This window comes from Pristis pectinata, chromosome 11 (genome assembly GCF_009764475.1).
Source record: "Pristis pectinata isolate sPriPec2 chromosome 11, sPriPec2.1.pri, whole genome shotgun sequence".
Lineage (NCBI taxonomy): Eukaryota > Metazoa > Chordata > Chondrichthyes > Rhinopristiformes > Pristidae > Pristis > Pristis pectinata.
In genome coordinates this window covers 85,962,161-85,978,043 of record NC_067415.1, presented here as the reverse complement: position 1 = coordinate 85,978,043, position 15,883 = coordinate 85,962,161, and the positions used below count along the sequence as shown (strand labels likewise).

Genomic DNA, 15,883 nt, shown 5'->3' with positions numbered 1-15,883 from the left:
GGGCCTGCGTGCTTGTTAGACACAAACTAATAGGTCTTTTCTGGCAGGATGCCAGGACGTCAGTCACTGGAAGGTTTAGTTTGATTCACAAGAGTCATCTGTCTCTTGGGTGACAAGTGAAAACTTGTAGAAGCTCACTTCTTTGACCCTTACTTCCTCTTGCAAGATCTGTGACTTTAACGAGACTTGGTGGTTTGCAAAATGATTATTAAAAAGGTTTGAGTATTTCAAAGTCAAAGTCGAGTTTATTGTCACATGCACAAGTACATGTATGCACAGGTGTGATGAATTTTATGAGTATTTCTGTGTGAGTTGGGTACACCAAATCTGAGGTAATTTCTTTCCTGTTTCTTTTAGGTTGTGTCTAAATTAAGTGTGGGAAAAAATTAATATTGGAATGTTAATCTGAGATTAATTTTCTTAACTCCAAGCATATTTTATAACAGATGCCTTTCAATGTGTTTATAGAATCCTTGCTTCTGGGATTACCCTCGTGATCATCCCCTTCCTCCCAGCGTCTAACATTTTCTTCAGAGTAGGGTTTGTGATTGCAGAGAGGGTGATCTACCTCTCCAGCGCTGGTTATTGCATCCTCCTGTCTTACGCCATGTGCGTGCTGTCGAGAAAAGGCAAACGAGTGAAGGTGGGGGCACATAGATTTAATGACTTTGTTCTGATATTCATGAATATCGGCACCACTGAACAGAGGTTGTCAATTTAATTTTTGCTCTGTGATTTTCTTCAGAACATCCTCTCTGCTGCTCTGCTGGGCTTGGTGACTCTGAACGTCATGCAATGTATCCGACGCAGTGATCACTGGAGATCAGAGGAGGCTCTGTTCACGAGTGCCTTGTCAGTGTGCCCCTTCAATGCCAAAGTAAGAAAATGCACAACAAAAGGAACAGGAGGATGACTAGAGTGAGGGTAGGACCACTCAAGGATAAAGGGGGAAACATGTGCCTGGAGGCGGAGGAGGTAGGGGGGGTCCTTAATGAATACTTCAGTGTTCACTAGGGAGAGGGACTTTGATGAATGTGAGGTCAGCGTAGAACAGGCTAATGTGCTGGAGCATGTTGGGTTTAAGAAAGAGGTAGTGTTGGAACTTCTGAAAAACATGACGGTAGATAAGTCCCCAGGACCAGATGGGATATACCCCCAGCTTTCTACAGGAGGCAAGGGAAGAGATTGCTGGGGCATTGACAATGATATTTGTATCCTCCCTGGCCATAGAAGTGGTACCACATTTGGAATTGGCTTGCCCACAGAAGGCAGAGGTTGGTAGTAGATGGAGAGTATTCTGCCTGGAGGGCAGTGACTAGTGGTGTTCCACAGGGATCCATTCTGGAACACTGCTCTTTGTGATTTTTATAAATGACTTGGATGAGGAAGTGGAGGGATGGGTTAGTAAGTTTGCAGATGACATGAAGGTTGGAGGGCATGTGGATAGTGTAGAAGGTTGTCGTAGGTTACAACGGGATATAGACAGGATGCAGAGTTGGGCGGAGAAGTGGCAACAAACATGAAGGCGGAGTACAAGGTTAATGGCAGGATTCTGAGCAGTGTGGAGGAACAGAGGGATCTTGGGGTCCAAATCCATAGATCCCTCAAAGTTGCTGTGCAAGTTGATAGGGTGGTTAAAAAGGCGTGTGGTGACGTGAGGTAATGTTGCAGCTCTATAAAACTCTGGTTAGACCACACTTAGAGTATCGTGTTCAGATCTGGTCACGTCATTGTAGGAGGGATGTGGAAGCTTTAGACAGGGTGCAGAGGAAATTTACCAGAACACTGTCTGGATTAGAGAACACGTCTTATGAGGAAAGACTGAGCGAGCTACGGCTTTTTTGAAGCGACGTAAGATGAGAGGTGACTTGATAGAGGTGTATGAGATTGTGAGGGGCATAGATAGAGTGGACAGCCAGCACCTTTTCCCCAGGGTGGTAATAGCCAATACCAGAGGACACACCCATTTAAGGTCAGAGGAGGAATGTTCAGGGGAGATGTCAGAGGTAGGTTCTTCACACAGAGAGTGGTGGGTGTCTGGAATGCCCCGCCGGGGGTGGTTGTAGAGGTTGATACAACAGGGGCATTTAAAAGATTCTTAGATAGCCACATGGAAGTAAGAAAAATGGAGGGTTACGGGCTATGCAGGAGGGAAGGGTTAGATTGATCATGGAGGAGGTGTTCATAGAGTTCGGCACAACATCGTGGGCCGAAGGGCTCATACTGTTCTGTGTTCTACGAAGTTTAATACAATAAACTATTTTATTTATACATTATAAAAATAATTAAAATAACACCTTATTGCAGATGTTCTGAAATAATTGCTTCAGATGAATCTTTTTGATTCCTTTTATTGAAAGAAGTTTCTGAAATGGACAACACACTAAAGCCTTTCCACCCCTGACCAGTCAGAAGTGGGAGAACACTCTCTGCCTCACTGGATAAACGCAGATCATCATCTCAACCCCATCCTGGACAAAGAAGCCCATTCTCATTAGTACCCATTCACCACCCTGAATCTTCACTTGCACTCGTGGTGTGCTGTGACTGCAGCATGTACTATTCTAAAATGCACTGTGGCAATGTGCCAAGGCAACTCCAACAGCATCTCCCAAGCTTCCTACCAACAGTAAATGCGTTGCAGGTTGCCCTCCAAGTCGCACACTATCCTCACTTGTAAATATATCACCATTCCCTTACTGTCTCTGGGTCTGAGCCCTGAAATCCTGATCCAACAGCATTTTGGAGGGTCCATATCCTATGGTGAAGCAAAGATTTGTATTGCTGTCTCACCTTGCATAAGCTTGGGGCGTCCCAGTGTTTTGCAGAAATTACTCTTTTGAAGTGTACTCACACTTTGAAAATGTGGCAGCTGATTTGCACACAGATAGTTCCCACAGTCAGCAGCCAACTCATCTGCTGTTATTGTTATTGTTCAAGGGATAAATTCTGACCATCATAACCGGCACTGCTCCTCATAGAAATAGTGCATTGGGAATTTTTGTACTTCCTGGGAGATGGGATTTAACAGTTCATTTGAAAAGCAGCACCTGGTGCAGCACTTGGTACTTTCTAGAGCCTCTGGAACAGGGCTTGAACCCTCGCCCTTCAGAGTCAGGGGAGCATTGCCACCCACTGATCCACACTCGACCCGAAATGTCGGCTGTCCACTTCCCTCCACAGATGCTGCCTAACCCACTGAGTTCCTCCAGCAGCTCCTTTTTTGCTCCAGGTTCCAGCATCTGCCATCTCTTGTGTCTCTGGAACCACATCTGTTCACTGGGAAGCAGAACGAAGTACGCAGGCCATGTCGTTCAATTCAGATGAAGGTCCAGAAATTCTGAAATCGAACACAACAGTTCAGTGGAGACTGTGCATACAAAGCACACTTCCTCGCATGGAGTGTGAGGTGTAGATGCTACAGAATGTACATTGCTGGTACTTGGCATGCAGTGCACAATGGGCATCACTTGTGAGTTTCTAGACGTACTGTTTGCAAGTAGCACTGACCTTAGCTGCAGGCCCAGACTGCAGATCTGTTCCTGCATTAGTTAGAGGACCCATGCTACCAGGGAGCCTGACAGTGATAATCCCACCTCCCTCCTCCCAGAATGAGATATCAGAGGCAAGGTGGCACCTGAGTTGCTGTCAGTATATCTTGTGTACACAAGGCCTGGGATTGCCGTTCCAATGTACAAGACATGTACTTACACATTGAACCACGTCTAGTCTGGCTTTCTGTTTTACTGCAGGTGCACTACAATGTCGGCAAGAATTTAGCTGACCGAGGAAAAGAAGATTCTGCGATCCTGTACTACAGAGAAGCTTTGAGGTATTGCTGCAACCTGAATTAATTAGTTTGCAGAGTTCTCTTTAACTGGACACAACTTTCCCTTTATGGTTTTGTTAGAAATGACAAAAATACTTATTTTCACAGGCTCCATCCAAAGTACGTTCATGCTATGAACAATCTCGGAAACATCTTGAAAGAAAGGAAGGAGCTTCATGAAGCCGAGAAGTTGCTCTCCAGAGCTGTGACCATTCAGTAGGTCTTGTGTTGTCTCCGATTTCAGTCAGTTCACTTTTGGGAGAGCTTGTCAATAATGGGCATTACAATTCTGCTGTTTCCATATCACATTTACATATATCAAGCCTTGCATAAGGCAGGGAACATCAACCATAGTACCTTACAATGCTCTAGAACTTCTTTTATTCATCATTTTCTGACAATGGAAGGTTCCTTTTTCATCTGAAGCCTGAGAGAGAGTGCAGCAGAAGGGCCAAGTGGCCAATTTCTGGGGTGCACTTTCTATATTTCTGTGTCTCTATCATGTTTGAAAAGCATGAGGTTTTCACCCTTGGTTTCTGATGTACAGGCCTGATTTTGCTGCTGCTTGGATGAATCTGGGCATTGTACAAAATAGTTTGAGAAAATTTGAAGAGGCTGAAAAAAGTTACTGGACAGCAATAAAATACAGAAAAAGATATCCAGACTGTTACTACAATCTAGGACGCCTGGTAAGTCTTTGTGGAGCCTGGGCTCAGTGTGTCTAAATTCAAAAAATTGAGCTTGCACTATTTGTCTGAAACTGACGTCATTCTTGACGGGACTTTTCACTTGTGGAGGAGACCAGAAGCTAAGGGGTCGTCAATATTAGACAGTCGCTAATAAATCTAACCAGGAACTCGGAGAAACTTCATTCTCCAGGGAGCAGGGAGGATGGGGAACTCACTCCCAGGGGGAAGGGGTGGAGGTGAAGAGCAGAGACTGGTTTAAGGGGAGAGAAGTAGTAGAGGGATACAGTGCTGGGAGAATGTGAGGAGATGGAGGAGGGAAGAGATTGGCATGGGACAGAAACACCATGCAATGTGGAGCAACCTGTATCTTGAGTGTTTGTTCTATTTCCTTGTGCTGTTGTGCCCAGTCCAACATTTTAGTTCAACAGTGTCATTTCTGGATGGTTATGGAATTCCTTTATTACCTCTCAACAATTGTTCTCATTCTTAATGGGTTTGGCTGGGAGATCTCCTTCCCTTGGGAGAATAACATATCATTGGTCCCCTTCGCTTGGTCTCGAACAGGTATGAAATGATAAGCCATAAATTGCACTACGAGACCCAGCAGGGAGGTACAAGTGTTCATTAACGTTGTGCAAAGGGTTATTACCACTAGGAGTTCCTTTAATTTAGACTATTCAGATCTTTCCTTTGCTTTCAGTATGCAGACCTTCATCGGAATGAAGATGCTCTCAATGCATGGCAGAACGCAACACTTCTCAAACCTAACCATGGTTTGGCTTGGAATAACTTGATCATACTACTTGATAACACAGGTAACTGGTGTAGCATAATTTATTTTATGTAAGTCAGCCTAGTTTAAGATGATTTTGTTTGCAATTGATGTGTTAAAACTAATACCATTGGAAGTAACATTGCAGTCCATTGTTTGTTCTGCGGGAAGAGCAATGGGTGAAAAAAAAGATCATTGGGAGGAGTTTGCCTTCTAGCCACAAGCACTTCATGGGTGTGAGAGTATCAGCTGCCAGTTATATTTGTTTCCGTTGAAGCCCAACAGAAACACATTAGGAGGTGCATGGGGTGGGTGACTGATACTCCCACATGCATTTAATACTAGTGAGTGAAGGCCAACTTCCACACAAGCTTGTCTGTGCCCTTTAGCTGTACTTTGATGCGACTGTGGCTACCTTGATTGAGGTCAGTCCAAACCAAAAATCTTAGCTATGACCTCCTTATCTTGGTATTGGAATTGGTTTATTATTGTCACATGTACTGAGATACAGTGAAAAGCTTTTGTGTGCGTGCCATCCAGACAGAACGTTCCATACATAATTACATCAAGGTAGTAAAAAGACAAACAGAATGCAGAATATAGTGTTGCAGTTACAGAGAAATTGCAGTGCAGGCAGACAACTAAAGTGCAAGGGCCACAACAAGGTAGATTGGGAGATCAGGAGTTCATCTTTTAGCATATGAGAGGTCCTTTCAAGAATCTGATAGGTTTTACACATAAGGCTGCTGTGAAGACACAAGTCAAGGGTGGCAGAGTGGCACAGCAAGTAAAACTGCTGCCTCACAGTATCAGAGACCTGGGTTCAATCCTGACCTGTGGCAGTCTGTGGGGAGTCTGCATGTTCTCCCTGTGACTGCGTGGTTTCCCCCGGGTGCTCCAGTTTCCTCCCACATCCCAAGACATGCAGGTTGGTGGGTTAATTGGCCACAGTAAATTGCCCCTAGTGTGCAGGGGAGTGGTCGAATCTGGGGGAAGCTGATGAAAGTGTGGGGAGAATAATAAAAAAAAGGGATTAATGTAGGGTTAGTGTAAATGGGTGGTTGGTGCAGATACAATGGGCCAAATGGTCTGTTTCCTGTGCTCTATCTCTTTCTGACTCTATGTCACTGTCCAGACTTCATTTTGAACACAGTTTGAGCTCTTCAGCCAAGGAAACGTGCACTGTTCCACGTTTTAAAGCACAAAGACTCAGTAACTAAGAGCCTGCACAAGACAGTGCCAACAGAATGTTGTTCCAGAGTGCAGCCTGCATCCACTGTCATTTATTATTGGCAGCTGCCCAGAAGTCACCTGTTTAAACATTGCCTGTCACTTTCAGAACCTGTTGTGTTAGATTCCATTGTATACAGACCATCTGGAAGTTAAACATGAATGCATACACCTACGTAGTACAGGACTAAACTTGCTTCCAATTTCTTGTTTTACTACCTCAATGTAATGCATGGCGTAATCTGTCTGGATGGCACGCAAAACAACAGCTTTTCACATGACAATTGTAAACCAATACTAATGTGACTGAACCCCATTCCCAACAGCCCCTTTTAACCACTTTCTGGACAGGTAAACACAATTGTAATGACTTTTCAATTTCTAAATTGGACCAGATTTTACCCCAACCTCCTATGGGTACATTTTCCGATAGTTTGGCCTCTGCTGTTGTCTCTTGCTGCCTGAGTGAACGTCTCCCCATAAATCTGATAGTTGTGTAAACCCGGAGTGAGCCCAGGCTCTGATACAAACTCCTGTCAAGATATTGGATATGTGTCAAACTTCTTTAATTATTTTCTTAAACTGAAAGGTGGAACGAATATTCCATTGTTCCATGGCTGAGGCTGGAAAACTTGTGAAAGTATCTGTTACATCTGCCTCCATGCCCTTTCATGCAGCACATTCCAGGTCACAACAACTTGTTGCATAAAGAAATTTCATCTGCCCTCTGGTTCACTGGTCGATTGCTTTCCATCTGGTTATCAAGTCGAGTTGAGTTTACTGTCATGTGCACAAGTACGGTGAGGTACAGGTACAATGAAAAACTTGCTTGCAGCAGCATCACAGGCACATAGGTTCAGGTAACACACAGAATATAAATTATACATAAATTATACAAGACACTGAAGAGAATGGAAAAAAGACTCTGCAAAAAGAATGCAAAAAAAAACCCCATAATCAGAGACAAGTCCATGGTAGTACAAGAGGTGGGCTGTAGTGTCTGTTGCTGAGGTAGGGTTCAGGTTGTGCAGGTCGGTTCAACCATTTGGTTCTTGAACCAACCAGCAAAGCCCTAATCACTACAGTTTAGCAACACTATGACCACTTTTTGACCACTTGGCACTAAAATGGACTTTTTTTTTTGTTCTTATTGTGTTTTCTTGCAAAAATTGGGTATAATGTATGTTTAATTTATTTTTTTCTTGTGAATGTTGCTTATGTGATGCTGCTGCAAGTAAGTTTTTCATTGCACCTGTGCACACATGTACTTGTGCGTGTGACAATAAACTGGACTTTGAAAGGAGCTGTTCCTGAACCTGGTGGTGTGGGACTTCAGGCTTCTGTACCTCCTGCCCGATGGGAGCAGCAAGAAGAGGGCACGACCTAGATGGTGGGGATCCTTGATGATAGACACTAGCTTCTTGAGGCAGCGCCTCCTGTAGATGCTGTCAGTGGTGGGGAGGGCTGTGCCCACTACTCTCTGCAGCCTCTTGTGTTCCTGTGTGTTGGAATTGCCTTACCAGGCCACGAGGCAACCAGTCAGGATACTTTCAACCTTGGTCATTAGATACGTATCTATCTCTGTTCCCTCTGTTAGTACAAACAGTTTCTCCTACCAAAATAATTCGGAATTTTGAGCTTCTTTGTGATGGACACTGTCTGAATGCAATAAAACAAGAATTAAAAATAATTTGGAAATTAATCTATTATAAACTGAATTTACTGTTCACAGTCTCACTCACTGTTTAAAACAAAAAGTATGTTTAACTGCTGCAAGCTGTGGAGGTAATGCTAATTACAACTGCTATTATACTGGATTATGCGATTGTCTAAACCAGTGTTGCTTTAATAACCAGGCAATCTAGCAAAAGCTGAAGCTATTGGAAAGGAGGCTCTAAGATTACTACCCAACGACCACACCATCATGTTCTCCTTTGCAAATGTGCTTGGTAAATTGAAGAAATACAAGGTGAGTTGTCACATGTTGGGGTTTTACTCTGCATTCTGTTATTGTTTTTACTCTGTACTACCTCAATGCACTGTGTAATGAATTGATCTGTACGAACGGTATGCAAGACAAGTTTTTCACTGTACCTCAGTACAAGTGACAATAATAAACCAATACCAATACCAATACCAATAAAAGTGCATTGAACACAGACCGCTCCACTTGCGTTTCTGGGGACATGTGCTTTCAATCCATCCTTCACCTTCCACCTGGTTTCCTTTGCATTTCTTGATCAATAACTGCAAGAAACTGCAGAGAGTTGTGGACACAGCCCAGCGCATCATTGGAAACTAGCCTCCCCTCCATGGACTCTGTCTACACTTCTCGCTGCCTTGGTAAAGCAGCCAGCATAATCAAAGACCCCACCCACCCCAGACATTCTGTCTTCTCTCCCCCCTCCCATCGGGCAGAAGATACAAAAGCCTGAAAGCACGTACCACCAGGCCTAAGGACGGCTTCCATCCTATTGGTATTGGTTTATTATTGTCACTTGTACCGAGGTACAGTGAAAAACTTGTCTTGCATACCGATGGTACAGGTCAATTCTTTACACAGTGCAGTTACATTGAGTTAGTACAGAGTGCATTGAGGTAGTACAGGTGAAAACAGTACAGAGTAAAGTGTCACAGCTACAGGTATAAGGTGCAAGGTCCCAACAGGGTAGATTGTGAGGTCAGAGTCCATCTCATCGTATTAGGGAACCATTCAATAGTCTTATCACAGTGGGATATAAGTTGTCCTTGAGCCTGGTGGTATGTGCCCTCAGGCTCCTGTATCTTCTGCCTGATGGGAGAGGGGAGAAGAGAGAATGATCTGGGTGGGTGGGGTCTTTGATTATGCTGGCTGCTTCACCGAGAGGTAAAGACAAGAGTCCAAGGAGGGGAGGCTAGTTTCCGTGACGCGCTGGGCTGTGTCCATACCTTCCACCTGGTGTTAAAAGACTATTGAATGGTTCCCTAGTACGATAAAATGAACTCTTGACCTCATAATCTGCCTCATTATGACCTTGCACCCTATTGTCTGCCTGCACTGCACTTTCTCTGTAGCTGTGACACTTTATTCTGCATTCTGCTATTGTTTTCCCTTGTACTACCTCAATGCACTGTGTAATGAGTTGATCTGCATGAAGAGTATGCAAGACAAGTTTTTCACAGTACTTCGGTACATGTGACAATAATAAACCAATTCCAATTCCAAGAAGCAGGACCAGACCATCATTCAGTAAGATTGTGTAAGATGTTGTAGCTCAATGATTCCTAAGCCCCTTAGGGGAGGCGGGGGTGGTAGTGGGAAGGATGCTGAAGATTACAGGAGTTCATGAGGCTTTAATAATATTGAAGTAATTCAGTTAGAAAGTGACATAACAAGGAAAAGATGAAAATATGTACATTAGCTCTTGTGGCCATAGAGCTTTCAGAAGTCCCTGAGAAGGCTCCAATCTAGAGAAGTGGCTGGTGACATCATCAGGTGTTTATTTATGTTCCCTGAAAGCAGCGTCACAGGTAGACAGGGTGGTGAAAAAGGCATTTAGCACGCTGGCCTTCATCAGTCAGGTCATTGAGTATAGGAGTTGGGACGTTATCTTGCAGTTGTATAAGTCGTTGGTGAGGCTGCACTTGTAGCTGTGTACAGTTTTGGTCACCCTGTTATAGGAAAGATGTGGTTAAACTGGAAAGAGTACAGAAAAGATTTACGAGGATGTTGCCAGGACTAGAGGGCCTGAGTTAGAGGGAGAGGTTGGCCAGGCTTGGTCTTTATTCCTTGGAATGTATGAGGGGTGACCTTATAGAAGTGTTTAAAATTATGAGAGGTGGACAGTAACAAGTCTTTTCCCCAGGGTAGTAGAGTCCAAAACTAGGGGGTATTGATTCAGGGTGAGAGGGGAAAGATTTAAAAGGGACCTGACGGGCAACTTTTTCACGCAGAGGGTGGTGAGTATATGGAACGAGCTGCCAAAGGAAGTGGGTGAGGCAGGTACAATAGTGTCATTGCAGAGGTACTTGGATGGGTACATGGAGGGGCGGGGCTTGGAGGGATATGGGCCGAATGCAGGAAATTGGGACTAGCTGGGTGGGCACCATAGTCGGTATGGACTGGGTGGGCCTAAGGGCCTGTATCCGTGCTGTATTGCTCTATGACTCTATTGTGGGTGGGAGGGGGATTTAGTTACCAGGTAGCTCAGCCCTGCCTGAGCCCTGCGTGCGATGATTCAATTTCACAGAGTTAATGCTCCCGCAAGTTGTTGTTTTCACCAAAGGGCTAGTTTGTAGCTCACCATAACTGGCAATGGTGCAAGACAAAGAATAGGAAGCTTTGCCCACGGATTAAGGGTTGTGAGGGTGTTTTAATTCTCAGAAGGTGCAATTAAAATCTAAGAAAATAACATCTCTAAAATGCCTTTCACATTCTCTGGACACGACAAAGCATTCATGGTCAAGGAAACACTTTTGAGGTTATTGTTGCAGTGTAGAAAACAAAGCAGCCCGTTCACAACTGCAAGGTCCCACAAGGATTAATACAGTCCAGAACAATTCCTTGCTCTTCTTCAAGATAGGGATCTTGCAGAGCAACCAGGGTTTTGGTTAAACACCAAAGAACCCCCTGCATCCTGATGCAGGGTTTTGACCCAAAGCATCGACAATTCCTTTCCTCCCATATATGCTGATCAACTCGCTGAGCTCCTCCAGCAAATTGTTTGTTGCTCCAGATTCCAGCATCTGCAGTCTCCCAGTCCTAATGAAGGATCTTGACCCAAAGCATCAACTGTCCATTTCCCTCCATAGATGCTGCCTGACCCGCTGAGTTCCTCCAGCTCCTTTGTGTGTTGCTTCAGATTTTTAGCACCTGCAGTCTTTTGTATCTCCATCTTGTGTCTTCTGTCTCTTTTGGTTAAACAACCAATTTGAACGACAGCATCTCTGATGGTGGAGCACTCCCTCTCTACTTCACTGGATGTGTCAACCTGGCTATGTCTGGAGTGAGATTTGAACCCGTGACATCCTAACTGAGGAGAAAGTGTGACCCCCTGAGCCAGGCCAGCAACAACTATGACAACACAGGCGTGGATATGTAACCATGGAAACTCTACAATTTACTCTTTTAAAATAATTACAACAATAACTGTAGAACTTTAAATAAACTGCAGTGCTCCTTTACTTCATTTTAAAATTGAACCATTGACTGCTTTTGTTCACACAGGAGTCAGAAAGTCTGTTTCTTAAAGCACTTCAGAGTAATCCCAACATAGCAAGCTATCATGGAAATTTAGGTAGGTGTTACTTTAAGCACCATACATCTGTAAATTACTTCATTCGGGTTTTTTTTAATCACCAAATTCTACTTTCCCAGATTTTGATAAAGTACAGAGAATTTTATTTTATATTGATAGTACATTTACTTTGGCATTGTTTAAAGAGCCAAAAGTCTGATGATTGCTGAGTTCCTGTTAAAGATAAATCCATCCTTCACCTATCACCTGGTTTCCTTTGCATTTCCTCATCAAGAATGTAAGAAGCAGGACCAGAGCAAGTGGTCTCTCAGACCTGCCATCATTCAGTCAGATTGTGGCTGATCTTGTAGCTCAATCCCTTCAAGGGGGGGAATGAGATTGGTGGGCTGGTATATCTACTTTGGCATAATTTAAAGATAGGCAGAAACTTAATGATTGCTGAATTATTGTTAATGAACCTTTCCTTGAAAAAAGTACAAATGTTTGATTACTGAATGTAAATATGTTTATTTTATTACTGAAGATTTTGTGGAGCTCATCAAAAAAATGGTGGGTGTAAAATTAGGGCCATTGTCTGAGATGGTGCCCTTTTAAGATCTGATTTGAAGTTGCCATTGTAGCGTGCATTGTCCGCTGTGCTTGCTGACCTGTACTGGCTCCTGGTTTGACAGAGATGCCAATTTTTTCAAATTTTGCACTCTTAGAAACTTCTCTGTGGTCTCGTTCCCTCTCCATCTCTGTAATCTCCTCCAATCTAATAAGAACTCCTCCAATTCCCTCTGGCTTCTTGTCTATTCCCAAGTTCAGTTGTTCCGTTGTTGCTGACCCTAATTCCAGCTGCCAAGGCTCCAAGCTTTGGAATTCCAACTGTAAACCTCTGATCTTCTCGCCATCGCCTGGTTTTTCTTTGTGTGGCTGGGTGTTCTTTGGATAAAACTGCTTAGAATGTTTTTTCTGTTTAGTGACAAGAGCCATTAAAAGAGGAACAGGAGGAGAGCCTGTGTATTGTAACCATAGGTGATAATTGAGGACAAAATGACTTCCTCATTGAGTAGAAAGCTCATGCAAACAGTTGAAAACAGTATTTAAAAAGCCATTAGTAATAAACGATATGGGATGTATAAGGCAAAGCTTGCACTGCATTTACCCAATAGTACACCATTGGAAGGAGTAGATAGAATCGCAGAAGATTTACATCACAGAAGCAGGCCATTTGGTCCATTCTGTCTGTGGTGGTTAAAAAAATACTGCACAATCTCATTCAGCTGTGATATGCAGGGTTTGTGGGGTTTTAGCTCTGCGTATCACAGCTCTTCAAGTCCGCCAAGTACTGTTTAAACATGGTGAGGGTTTCTGCCTCTCCCAGCCTTTCAGGAAGTGAGTTGTGGACCCCCACCATCCTCTGAATGATAACATTTTCCTCCTCTCCCCACTAATCCTTCTGCCATTTACTTTAAATTGCTGCCCCTGGTTTTTGACCCCTCTGTTAACGGAAACAGATCTTTCCTATTTACTCTTTCTGGGCCCCTCGTCAGTTTATAAACCTCAGTTAATTCTCTTTAAGGTTCCTCTGTTCCAAAAAAAAATTAGCCTATCCAATTTTCCTCGTAGCTACAATTTTACCAGTCCTGGCAACATCCTCATACACCTCCTCTGTAGCCTCTCCAATAATGTGGAGACCAGAATTGCATGCAGTGCTCAGGTTGTGGTCTAACTAGTGTTATATACATTTGGAACATAGAACATAGAACAGTACAGCACAGGAACAGGCCCTTCAGCCTACAATGTTGTGCCAAACTAGTTAAGCTAATGACACCTAATTAAACCAATCCCTTCTGCCTGCACGTAGTCCATCTCCCTCCATTCTCAGCACATTCATGTGCCTATCTAAGAGCCTCTTAAACGCCTCTATCGTATCTGCCTCCACCACCACCCCCGGCAGCACATTCCTGGCACCCACCGCTCTGTGTGAAAAAACTTGCCCTGCACATCACCTTTGAACTTGTCCCTCTCACCTTCAATGCATGAATTATGGTTTTGAACTCTTCAAGTCAATCTCCCCATTAAGGTCTTTGCTTTTGGAATGGCCCCAGCTTCTGCATACAATTTCTCCTATTGTCAGTCCCAAACAACCGTTTTTTTTTTTGCCACATCTGGTTCACTGTGTGTACGTTGTCCTGCTGCAGCTGTACTGTATCACCGCTGGGGAAGGCTGGATCTGGCCAAGGAGCAGTACGAGGTTGCACTGAAGCTTGATCCATCTTCGCCAGGGATTGTGGAGAACTACAGCCTGTTGAAGAAGAAACTTGAACAACTGCAGCAGGGCCGACCCAGATGGGAGAAGGTTGAGTGATAACTAAATCTCCAGGAGCTCGGTGTTAGCAGTTCAAGATATTCCTACCTGATGAACAGTAGACTGCCACAGGAAGGAACTGAGCTTCCACAGCGAGTTGCGCACAAGCCAGTTATCCTTCAGGTTTGTGGTTGTGTCAGTGCTGGCTCCTGCCTGCTAGGTCAACTTTGAGTGCCCTTTTCTCCATGTTAAAACATTGCGAGTGACATGACTTATGGCACCATTTGGTCTGTGGAAAGCCCAGTTCATCTCCAGTTATCTCCTGGGATTGGCATTGGTGGAATAAACACCATGGATCCATCATCGCAGGTTGTCATGTGTCATGGTTTAACCCAGATACAGAAGGTGAAGTACATTGGAACATGAGGAACCATAGGACCTCTCAAACTTGTCCCACCATTCAATGAATCATGGCTGATCTATACTTCTTATCTCCACCATGCTTCTATAACCCCTCTCCTGGTCCAGCAATATTTGTTGTGCTCTATCTCTAAATTCACATTTTAACCCATGGCCTTTTTAGGGGTGATCTCCCTCGTTCTGTGTATCAGAAAGTGCTTCCTGACATCACCTCAGATAGGCTAGCCTCTGATTTCAAGGATCAGGCTCAGTGTCCGCATTGTGCCCACCGGAGGTAGAGTCTCTCTGTCTGTCTGCCTCTCTCTGTCTGTCTCTCTCTCTGTCTTTACACAGTCAACCCCATTAATCATCTGAACCACCTCAATCATATCGCCCCTCACCATCTGAACTCAGGGGAACACTAGAATGTGCAACGTATCCTCATAATTTAACTTCCAGTCCTAATATAATTCTGGTCATAACGGGCCCTTCAGCCCACTCTCTCTGTGCCAGCCATCAAATACCCCAACTGTACCAGTCCTATTTCCCAACACCCAGCCTGGAGCCATGGCTCTTGCATTCATATTCAGATCATTAATGTACATAACAAACAGCAAAGTCCCAGCACTGATCCCTGCGCTGTACCAAAGGTCACAGGCTTCCAAACACAAAGGCAGCCCTTTCACCAAGCCAGTTTTGGATCCAATCTGCCCTGGATCCCATGGACCTTTTGGACCAGTCTTGGTGAGGAGCCATGTCGAGTGCTGTACTGAAGTCCACGTAGACTGTGTCAACTACACTACACTCACCAACATAGTTGGTCGTCTCCTCTCAAAAATCAGCCAAGTTAGTCAGCCAGCATCTCTCCTTAACAAAGCCATGCTGACTATCCCTGACCAGTACAGCCTCTCCAAGTGCAGATTAATCCTGTCCCTCAGGAGTTTTTCCCAATAATTTCCCTACCACTTATGTTAGACTTGCCAGCTTGTAATTACCTGGCTTATCCCCACTGTCTTTCTTGAATAAATGTTCCAGATTCACTGTCCTCCAGTCATTAAATTAAATTAAATTTTTAAATTAAATTTTATTTACAGTGTGGTAACAGGCCCTTCCGGCCCAATGAGTCCGCGCTGCCCATTTTAAACCCAAGTTAACCTACTTGTACGTCTTTGTAACATGGGAGGAAACCGGAGCACCTGGAGGAAACCCACGCAGACACGGGAGAACGTACAAACTCCTTACAGACAGCGACGGGAATCGAACCCTGATCGCTGGCGCTGTAATAGCGTTGCACTAACTGCTACGCTACCTCTTCTGTGGCCAGGGAAGATTTGAAGATTTCTGTCAGAGTCCCTTGGTTCCCACAGCAGTCTGTGGTACATCTCATCAGGTCCAGTGGATTTATTCACTGTTAAGCTCGCTGAGTCACCTAAT

General features: G+C 44.2%; 1 protein-coding gene across 1 annotated transcript in view; it reads left to right on the top strand.

Annotated features, from left to right (window-relative positions):
- Positions 1 to 15,665, top strand: part of tmtc4 (transmembrane O-mannosyltransferase targeting cadherins 4) — a 33,501-nt gene extending 17,836 nt beyond the window's left edge. The window contains exons 10-18 of the mRNA XM_052026520.1: positions 469 to 643; positions 746 to 877; positions 3,753 to 3,832; positions 3,938 to 4,045; positions 4,377 to 4,518; positions 5,219 to 5,333; positions 8,377 to 8,489; positions 11,727 to 11,796; positions 13,944 to 15,665. Of these exons, the coding sequence (XP_051882480.1) occupies positions 469 to 643; positions 746 to 877; positions 3,753 to 3,832; positions 3,938 to 4,045; positions 4,377 to 4,518; positions 5,219 to 5,333; positions 8,377 to 8,489; positions 11,727 to 11,796; positions 13,944 to 14,110 (1,102 nt within the window). The 3' untranslated portion in view covers positions 14,111 to 15,665. The remainder of the gene's footprint in view (positions 1 to 468; positions 644 to 745; positions 878 to 3,752; positions 3,833 to 3,937; positions 4,046 to 4,376; positions 4,519 to 5,218; positions 5,334 to 8,376; positions 8,490 to 11,726; positions 11,797 to 13,943) is intronic.
- Positions 15,666 to 15,883: the final 218 nt, after the last annotated feature.